This window comes from Sus scrofa, chromosome Y (assembly GCF_000003025.6).
Source record: "Sus scrofa isolate TJ Tabasco breed Duroc chromosome Y, Sscrofa11.1, whole genome shotgun sequence".
NCBI lineage: Eukaryota > Metazoa > Chordata > Mammalia > Artiodactyla > Suidae > Sus > Sus scrofa.
In genome coordinates, this window is record NC_010462.3 from 19,637,227 (window position 1) to 19,648,304 (window position 11,078).

The 11,078-nt window shown below is 45.2% G+C and overlaps 1 protein-coding gene across 1 annotated transcript; it reads left to right on the forward strand.

Annotated features, from left to right (window-relative positions):
- LOC110257913 (heat shock transcription factor, Y-linked-like) lies at positions 230 to 1,861 on the forward strand. The gene is made up of 2 exons (XM_021080918.1): positions 230 to 742; positions 1,166 to 1,861. The coding sequence occupies exons 1-2, from the start codon at positions 230 to 232 to the stop codon at positions 1,859 to 1,861; spliced, it is 1,209 nt and encodes a 402-aa protein (XP_020936577.1).

The following is an 11,078-nucleotide window of genomic DNA, read 5'->3' on the forward strand; positions in this document are numbered from 1 at the left end:
CATATTTTATATTAACTGGGCTAATTTCATAGAGAAGTAAACCCTGACTGAAGGTGATGCTCAGATTGCTAGGAGACTAGAGTCTTGTGATGTCACAGCTACTCAGGCTGGCAACCATTGTGATGGATTGGATAGTTTATCTGTGTAGGCTTACCAAAGCAGCATTTAAAACTGCAGAGTTCAAAAGCCATGCAGGTGAGAAAAGTAGCTGAAGAGAAATTTATCTGAGATGGCACATGCTCCTTCAGAAATTCAAGGTGTGTCTCCTAAAGATGAATCAACTGGTTCAGAATCCTCCATTACATCTCCATGGTGTGATAACTCAATCACTGGGGACTTGGACTTGAGGTCTCAGATTGAAGAAAAAGCTTTCCAGGCTTTGTCTGAGGGCTCCCTGATGAAAGAGCCATGCCACACATTGTGTGCCTCTGAACCAGATGGAGATAATGATTTTCCTCCTCTGCCCTTTCCCAGAAAACTTTGGGAAATTGTTGAAAGTGATCGATTTAAGTCCATTTGGTGGGATGAAAATGGAACCTCGATCGTGATTAATGAAGAACGCTTCAAGAAAGAAGTTCTGGAGAGAAAGGCTCCCTTCAGAATTTTTGAAACTGAGAGTATGAAAAGCTTAGTTCGACAGCTTAACCTTTATGGATTTACTAAATTGCGAAGGAATTTTCAAAGACCTGCCTCACTAGCCAACATTCTGGCAGAAGATAATGAAGTCTCTGCTTGGAACAAGGTATTATGAAATGTCCAGTTACTATTTACAGAGGGACATCTGCAAATATGTTCATACATATAGGGTCATAGTAGACCTTGAAAGTGGGATGAAGTACTGCTATGCTTTTAAGTTGAACGCCACTTGGTCATAAAATATTTGGGGTGATAGAGAAATTTCCTAGCCACCTGGAGCCTTCTCGATGAACCTCACCCAATACAAGCCCCTGAACCTCATACTGTTACTGTAAATGCACCAGGCATTTTTATTTAAGGACCATAATTGCCTGTTCCCACTACATAAATTTTTGAAAATGTTAGTAATAGATGAGTATTATTTCCTGACATTAACTCTGTGTGATGAAACAAGTCAGATTTTTATGGATTCTTTGTCCTCGTATCTTTGTTTAAAAGGTCACTAAATACCTTTCTCTTTTGGTTTTAGCTGCAGTTCTACCATAATCCAAATTTTAAACGAGGCTGTCCCCATCTGTTGGTGAGGATGAAAAGAAGAGTCAGGATGAAAAATGCTTCTCCAGTATCGGCTTCTCTACTTCATGGTTGCAGCAAGAAGCGCTCTAGAACAGGGGGTGATGTGGATAACCATAATTCTGATGTGGCTGCAGAAACTCGTGGAGAAGATGCATTTTCAACCTCTACAAACCTAAATGTGCCTTTAATAAGATGGCCTTCTATGAGTCAGAGAATTTCTAATACAAGTACCCCAACTAGAAGTGGTCTTTCTTCTCCATCATCACCATCATTCAGGCCACCAGGACAAATTGTCATGGCTCAACATGCTATTTTTAGTCAGTTGACCACGTTTCACATGCACTCACAAAGCAGCTACTCTCCAGCAAGTGGCCACGTCGTGAATTTCATTACAACTACCACTTCCATTTCTCAGTACCGCTGTATTTCTAACTTCCCAAGTGGTTATTTTGGACTGAGGGTGGAGCCTTCTCCTTTGCCAACCAGATACCAGAATATATCACCAACTGAGTGCCCTGTGTCTAACCCGCAACCAGCAGCCCATCCATGGTTCCCAATGCCAATGGCCACTGACACATCTGCTGCCTCGCTTTCAAGGCCAAACCCTCAGACCTCTTCCGTATCTGAACATCACCCTAATTACCACTGACCTATCAAAGGACTATAGGTAATGCAGGAGAGTGAAGATGAAAATTTATGCTGGCAATGTCACCAAATTCCTACAATTCTGTTATTTCAGCAATAAACTTGTATGTTCATCTTCATAGCTTCAATTTCTTTACTTTTGACACAGTTAAGAGTAAAAGGATGCTGCATTTCTTTTTCTAAAATGATTTTTCCTTCATAGCTGGTATACTGTGTTCTATCACTTTCATACTGTGCCGCAAAGTGGCCCCGTCACAGACCCACCCACCCAAGACCCACACCCACACACATACATATCCTTTGTTTCACATTATGCTGCATCAAAAGTGACTAGAGATAGTTCCCATTGATATACAGCACGACCTCATTGCATACCCGCTCCACATGCCATAGTTTGCATTTTCAACCCCCGAATCCCAGTCCATCACAATCCTGCACACTCCCCCTTGGCAACCAAAACCCTGTTGTCCAAATCCATGTGTGTCTTTCCTGTGGAAAGCTTCAGTTGTGCCATATATCACATTCCACACATAAGTGATGTCATATTGTGCTTGCCTTCCTCCTTCTGGCTTACTTCACTTAATAGGAGAGTCTCCAGTTCCAGCCGTGTTGCTGCAAATGGCATTATTCTGTTCTTTTCTTATGGCTGAGTGGTGTTGCATTGTGTATATATACAACATCCCTTAATCCATTCTTTCCAACGGTCACTTAGGTTATTTCCATGTCTTTCCTCTTGTGAAGAGTGCTGCATTGGACATACATGTGCACATAAAGTTTTCATGGAAATTTTTTTTCCCCAGGTGCATGCCCAAGAGTGGGATTGCTGCGTGACATGCTAGTTCTATATTTAGTTTTCTGAAGTGTTTCCATAGCGGTTGTAAAAATTTACACTCCTCCCACAGTGTAAGAGAGTTTTCTTTTCTCCATACCCTCTCTAGCCTTTTCTGATGTGTGGACTTGTTAATGTCGGCCATTCTGTCCAGTGTGAAGTGATACCTCATAGTAGTGTAGATTTGCATTTCTCTAATAAACAGTGATGTTGAGAATTTCTTTATGTGCTTGTTGGCCCTCTGTATATTCTCTTTGGAGAAATGTCTATGCAGATCTCTTTCCCATGTTTCCACTGAGTAATTGGCTGTTTTGTTGTTGAGGTGTATAGGTTGTTAGCAGATTTTAGAGATTGAGCCCTTATTGGTTGCATCATCTGAAATAATTGTCTCCCATTGCAGGTTGTCCTTTTGTCGTTTTAATTGTTTTCAATGGCAGATAATTTTGCCGTTTTTTAATATTTGAAATGTTTGATAATTAGAGAGGAGCATTTGACATGTCCCCTAGCTGTAACTGTTTCAAAAAGGAAAATGGAACTAAGGAAATAGAGAATAGCTGTCAAGAGATTTCTGAAATAGTCCAAGTTGTATTGAATGGGGGTCTCAATTATGAGGGTATGGAAAAAGGGGCAAATAAAAGTCAATTTGGAAAGGGAAAATACATAGTATTTACGTAGTGTTTTCTCAGCTGCATTATAGTCTATCTGTTACTTCAAATGGAACTTGGATATTAGTTGACAAGATTGTCTTCATTGCAAAGAAAAAATAAATCAATAAATTCCATTGAGTTCCCATGATGGCAAAGAGGTTAACACACCTAACTAGTGTCCATGAGGAAGCAGCTTCACCCTCTGCCCTCGCTCTGTGGTTTAAAGCCCCAGAGTTGCCATGAGCTGTGATGTGAGTTAAAGATGTGGCTCAGTCCCAGCATTGCTACGGCAATGTAAATCAGCAGACAGAGCTCTGCTTTGACCCTGACTGGGATTGCCCATATGCCACAGGGGTGGCCCTCTAAAATCAAAAAAAAAAAAAAGGTATACAATTACTTAAAAAGTTCATTTCACACTCCAAACGATAAGATATTTTATCTTATCCAGGAACCATGACCATATTTACACCATAAGTGCAACAACAATATCCACATGACATCATCAGAGATTGCATCACTGTCACCACAGGGTGGTAGTTCATCAGTGAAACATCTACAAAAAAAAAAGTAGTAGAAAAAAAATATGGGTGTCATTTTCTCTAAAATCCTCAAACTGTTCTAGGTTATTTTTGCCTTTATCTCCACCCCTTTATATGTCCCGATTCACACGTAGAGGTTGCTTTCTTCTTTTACACAAAGACAGGCTTAAATACAAATGCTGGCCTTTAACACCAAACCTCAGCCAGGTGAACAGGTCCTTGAAGATATAGACTCTGTTTGACTTAGCAGCTTCTTATGTTTCTCTTTTACTGTCATTCTGGAGAACATTCAGAAGAATTCTTTTCAATCATACCAAGAGTCACCTCAGAGCCATCCTTGGAGTAGAAAGGACCCCACTTTGTTTTAAAAAGCAAGGTGCCATTGTTGCAGAGGGGAAAAGGAGGAGGGGCAAATGCCAAAGGAATCTCCCTGCTCACATGTGCACAGGCTTTCAGAGGGCAGGGTGCCCCTGGTGCAGGCCACAGGTGGCAAGAAGCCACTTGCTTGTGCTACAGCAGCCTGGACACTTCTTGTGCTGGCTATAGGTGTCCAGATCCTTCTGGTGGGGGCTATGGGCATCAAGTGGGTAAGTGAGATGTGGTGCCTCCTGAGTGATCTACAGGCAGTGGGGACAACCCAAAGCAGTCATCTCAGAAACCACAGGGAGTCAAGGCCTGCGACCGGTAGGGGTGTGTGATCAGGTCCAATCTCTGACCACAGTCACCTCAGAGGTCAGAAATCAGAGCGGGCACTACAACTGAGCACCACTCAGTATTGCTGTCAACACCCTGGCCATATAACCGCCCTGCAACTGTCTGTGCCAAATGCTCTGACAGTTGCACGGAAGAAGCACCCAGAAGGTTGAACACTGTCCTTTGCCAAGACCGTGTAACTAGGAGCAGTGGTGCACCACTTCCTGTGTGGGCTAAGAGGGACAGGCTGCTTCTTATAAGGGTCCTCAGTTGTGGGGGCAAAACACCAGATGTGTGCATGGCCTGCTACCACTAGGGGTCTAGGAACAGGCACCCCTTGTGGCCCTAATCACCTCAGAGGGCACCTCAGAAGAGGTCATTGTGACCAAACATTACCTGTTTCTGCTCCAAGTTCTCTGGGAACTCACAAACCAGGCCACTGCAACTGCCACTGCCACTGCCACTACCAAATGCTCTGGGCACCCCATGATTCTGCAAAAAGCTCATTATCACTCCCAAGGCCTTGAAACAAGGAGTAGCCTGTTCCACCTCCCTGCATGTACTTGCTGCTGCTAAGACCCCAGGAAGAAGGCACTACCAGCCCTACCCACTGCCTCCCTCTCCCTGGAAATACACTCTGCACCCTCGGGATAATGGCCTGCTCACTCCCAAGATTGAGCCAGCAAGAATGCAATCCTCCATGCCCCAAATAAATGGTAACACCCCACAAAATACAAAGGGTTGCTCTTGCCTAGAAGTAACCCCCCAAGACTAGAGTTTGACTTCCCCAAACTCACAGAAAAAGAAAATCATGGACACGGTGAAGAAGCCCAGGAACAATTCCCACGTAAGGTACAGGAGATTTCATGTGAAGCAGAAACAATGCAACAGACCTCTGTAGGCCAAAAGACCCTGAGTTCAAAAGGGGTAGAGTGAATATATACTGAAGGAATGAAGGCTGAATATCAGGGACTTACGAGCACATTACAAACAGTCATGTTGATTACTTTTGAGAGGAATGAGGAAATTTAGGGGAAAATAGGGAAAAATTAGAAAAGTCTTTTGCAGATAGCCAAACTGGGCTAAAGGCACTAACGGGCAGAGTGAAGAGTGCAGAGGAATGAATTAGTGACATGGAAGATAGCATAATGGAAATCACCCAATCAGGACAGCAGGCAGAAAACCACATGAAAATACATGAAAGCAACATAAGAGATCTAGGGGGTAGCATAACAGGGGTCCATCTATGCATAATAGCAATTCAAGAGGCAGAAGAAAGAGGAAAGTGGATTGCAAATATATTGGAAGAAATTATGTCTCAAATTTTTCCCAAACTAAAGGAAACAGGTATCAAAATACAGTAATTACAGAAGGCACAAAACAGGCTGAACACAAATATGCCCACACCTAGACCTACTATAATGGAAATGGCCAAAGATAAAGAGAGGATTCGAAAGGCAGCAAGAGAAATACAACACATTAACTATAAGAGAACCCGCAAATCACCTAATTCCTCTACAGAAACACTACAGGCCTGAAGAAATTGGCAAGCAATATACAAATTCCAAAAGGAAAAACTCTGAAGCCTAGAATACTCTTCCCAGCAAGACTATCATTTATTTATTTATTCATTTACATATGTTTTATTTATTTATTGAGTATCATTTGAACTGGAAAGGGAAACAGAGAATTTCTCCAACAAACAAAAGCTAAACGAGTACACCAATACTAAACCCATTCTAAAAAAATACAGAAATGGCTAAAAAAGAAGAAGAAGAAAAAGAAGGAGAAGAAGAAGAAGGAGAAAAAAGAAGACAGAACATATACAGATTGGAAAGCAGTCACTTAAATAAGCCAGCATACATCACCAAAACAAACAAACAAACAAACAAAAATCTACTCGAAAAGTGATGAGAAACACAAGGAACACTAAAAGGACAAACTCGAAGATCTCAAAGAAGAAATTCAAAAGCATAGAGTGTAGGTAAGGAAGTATGAAAATATAGACACCTATTTTTAGTTATCGTGTTGCAGCCTATATGACTACCAGGCTAAAGCAAGTAGATGTAGAAGTGGTTAACCTACTTGAAAAACAGGGAAAGCACAAATCAAACCAAACATTACATTCATGAAAACTAAAACGAAATGTATCCAAGCATAAAATAAATGGAAATCATCAAAAAAAAAAAAGAAACAGAAAAAAAAAAAAACCAAGGTAATACAACGAATCAACTGAAAAGCAAGGTTTAACATGGGAATAAGTAACATGTTTCTCAATAATTAACTTAAGGGTCAAGGGACTGAATACTCTGATCAATAGACACAGAGCAGCAGATTGGATCAAAAAGCAAAAGCATATAACCTGCTGTCTGTAAGAGACTCCCTTTAGAGCAAAGAACACATATAGACTGAATGTGAGAGAATGGGACATCATATTTCAAAGGTCAAGACAGGAAAGCAGGAGTTGTGATATACATAGTAGAAAAAATAGACTTTGAAACAAACAAAGGCCATAGAGAAAGATAAAGAAGGACACAATTTTAGAGATCCCAGATGGTGAAAGAGTAGGGGGATTTGTTCACCTCTCCCACAGATGCAACAAAAAATACACATCTACATGTAAAATGACTCACACAGAACAGCAACTGAACGCGGGCAGAAGAACTGAAACCTCCAAAAATGGGAAGAATCTCTTGACACAACTGCATAAAGCAACAGAAAAGAGGAGAGAGAGAGAAGGGGCATCAGGACTGGACTCCTGAGAGGGAATGGTGAAAGAGAAAGGGAACCCACACCCTGGAAACTCACCGAACCTGCGGAAATATCAGCTGAGTCCAAGGGATCTCCAAGATGCCACGAAAAGTGCATCAGCAGGTCAGAGGACTGAGAGGCAGTGTGAGAGCCACACAGATCATCAGAACCGCTGGCACAGGTCACAAAGACTTAGACGCTTTGGTGGGGACTGGGTGCCAAGCCCTAGGCTTTGGAGGTGAGTCCCTGGGAGCAGGCTGGGGTTGGTGGTGTGGAGACAGCATAAGAGATGAGGAAGTGGTGCCCCAGGGGTGAAGGGTTGCAAAGAGCTAAGGGCTGGGGACTGGAAAGCCACAAGAGAGGGAACCCAGGAGAAGGTCTGGGCCTGCAGGAGAGACATTGCACCATTGTTGGGGAGGGGAGAGCAGGATGTGTGGGCCACCAGAGAATACGCCTTGCTCCACAGCATTTTCACTTGCACAACAGCTAGTAGAGCACAGAGGGCATTCCCAGCACATCCCCCTCTTCCACCACGGGCATGCCCGGGGAGAAGCCACATTCCTTCTGCAGTGGACTGGGCCCACTACCAATGGGAAGGCAACCACCTCCTTGGTGGTCCACCCACAGGAAGTGTCCCACTGCCCTGGTGCACCCCAGCAACCTCCTCCCCAAATCAGGAAGTTCACCACCACAGCAGCAGGAACAGGCCAGCCCTGCCCACCCTTGGGAAGGGCTCTGCTGACACAGCGTGAGAGAGCCAGCACTGCCACCCTCGGGAAGCCCCCTACTGCTGTTGACCACTAGGGCAAGACCCTCCCGGCCATGGGGAGTGAACGTCCTCCACGGCATGCACCGGCCAGCCCTCCCCACCCTTGGGAAGCCCTCCACTGCTGGAGAGAACCACAGGCAGCTGCCCCTGGCTGCAGGAAGGGCACCAACAATGGGACGTACACCACACTAGGAGAGACATTGCACCATTGTTGGGAGTAGTGCACTTCCACCATGACAGGCACTGGCCAGCCCTGCATGCCCTCAGGAAGCCCTCCAATCTTGTGGCACAACCCATCAAGCCCTACCTGGCTTCAAGAAGTGTACTGCCAAGGCAGAACACTCTGGCCAGCCCCACCCAGCCTACGGAAACTCCCCACCATAGCAGCACCACCCAGCCACACTGACTGCCCACAGGAAGCACCTAGCCACGGTGGTGGGACCCGGCCAGCCATGCATGCCCTCAGGAAGAGCCCAACCACCACCATGTGCCCTGGACTGTGCCAAACTACACTTTGGCTTCCCCAAATTCACAGTAAAAGGAAAAAACAAGCAAGATGAGGAAGTTCAGCAAACATTCCCAGTTTATGCAACAGGAGAATTCACCTAAAACCTTCAACACTCAAACAGTCTGACAGACTTTGAATTCAAAATGCAGAGTGAAAGTACTAAAGAGATTCAGAGAAGATAAGCACTGTAACACAGACTCCCTCAGAAAAGAAATAGAAAACATAAGGAGGAGCCACGAAAATCTAGAAAGTTCATTTGCAGACCGACAATGTGAGCTAAGGGCAGTAAGGGCTGGAAGGAATAATGCAGGGGAACGTATCAGTGATGTGGAAGATAGAAGAAAGCAAATCACCCAAATAGGACAGCAGACAGAACACCAAATGAAAAAACCCTGAAAGCAATATAAGAGACCTATGGGATAACATAAAGTGGGCCAATCTGTGCATAGTAGGAATTCCAGAAGGAGAAGTAAAAGAAAAGATTATTGAAAACGTATTGGAAGAACTTATGTCTGGAATTATGCCCAGCCATGCGAAGTGCCCCACTGCCCTGACATGCCCTGGGAAACTCCTCACCACATTGGGAAATGCACCACGACCACAGTGGAAACTGGCCAGCCCTGCCTACCCTTGGGATGTGCCCTGCTGCCATGGGGCAACTCGGCCAGCCCTGTCCACCCTTGGGAAGTGCTCCACTGCTACAGGTTGCCCCAGAAAGCCCCAGCTAGCCATGGGAAATGCACCTCCACCTCCATAGGCACCTGCCAGCCCCACCCACACTGGGGAAGCTCTCTCCACTGCAGAGCGAGCTGGCCAGCACTGCCCACACTCAGGAAGCACCCCACTGCCATTGAGCACCAGGGAAAGCCCCGCCCATGTGCAGGGAGGGCAACTCCAATGTGGCAAGCCCTGGCCAAGCCCACCAGCCTTTGGGAAGAACCCACCTGCCATGGGGCAACCAGGCCAGGACTGCCCCCCTTTGGGAAGTGCTCTGCTGAATGGCATGCCCCAGGAATCCCCAGGCACATGTGGGAAGTTCACCCCCACCATGGTGCACACCTGCCAGGCCCATCCACCCTAAGGAAGGGCACTCTTCCATGCAGTGAACTGCCTAGTCCTGCCCACCCCCAGGAAGCAACTTTGTGCCACAGAGCAAGGAGGCCAGCCCCACCCACACTTGGCATCTGATGAGCTGAGAACACTGAAAAGCACCGCCTGCCCGCAGGAGGCACTCTGCTGCCACTGAGCACCAGGGAAAGCCCTGCCCAAATGCAGGGCTGTGCCTCAACCACGTCCCATACCACTGAGCCCCACCTGACCTCAGGAAGGGCCCCACCACTGCAGAGCACCCCAGCAAGCACATCCTGGCTGCAAGAAGTGAATGACCACAATGGTGCACAAAGGCCAACCATGCCTGGCCATGGGAAGAACCTAGGCTCAGCAGTGTGACCCAGCAAACCATGCATGCCCTGCTGAAGTGCTCCGCCACCGCGGTGCAGCCTCAACTGTGCCAAACTACACTCTGGCTTCCCCAAATTCACAGAAAATGGAAAATGCAAGCAAGATGAGGAAGATCAGAAAACATTCCCAGTTTACACACTGGGACATTTCACCTAAAATCTTCAACACTGAATCAGTCTGACAGACTTGGAGTTCAAAAGGGAGACAGTGAAAAGACTGAAGGAATGAAGATAAGATATGAACAGGAATGCAGACGCCCTCAGAAAGGAACGAGAAAACATAAGGAGGAGCCAAGCAAATCCGAAAAATACATTTGCAGAGATACAAACGGAGGTAAGGGCAGTAAGGACCAGAATGAATAACGCAGAGGAATGAATTAGGGGTGTGGAAGATAGAACAATGGCAATCAGCCAAACAGGAGAGCGGAAGGAAAACCAAATGGAAAAAGATGAAAGCCATATGAGACTTACGGTATAATAGAAAATGGGCCAATCATTGCGTAGTAGGAATTCCAGAAGGAGAAGAACAACAAGAGCGGGTTGAAAATATAGTTCAAAAAATTACCCCTGGAAGCTATCCAAATCTAAAGGATTCTGACTTCAAGGTACAAGAAGCACAGAAGGCCCCAACAACTTGAACCCAAATAGAACCAGGCCAAGACATATAATAACAATGGCAAAAATTAAAGATAAAGAGAGGATTCTAAAGGCAGCGAGAGAAAAGCAAAATGTCAATTAAAAGGGAAGCCCCATAAGGCTATCAGCTGATTTCTTCACAGAAACTCTACAGGCCAGGAGGGAATGGCAAGAGATATTTAAAGGACTGAAAGGAAAAAAAAAATGCAACATGGAATACTCTATCCAGCAAGAATACCATTTAAAATAGAAGGGGAAGGAGGGAGGACAGATGGCGGAGGAGTAGGGGGACACGCTCGCCCTCTCCCACAAACACAACAAAAGAAGCGCATCTACAGAATAAATTTCTCACACAGAACAGCAACCAATCGCTGGCAGAGGAACCTATA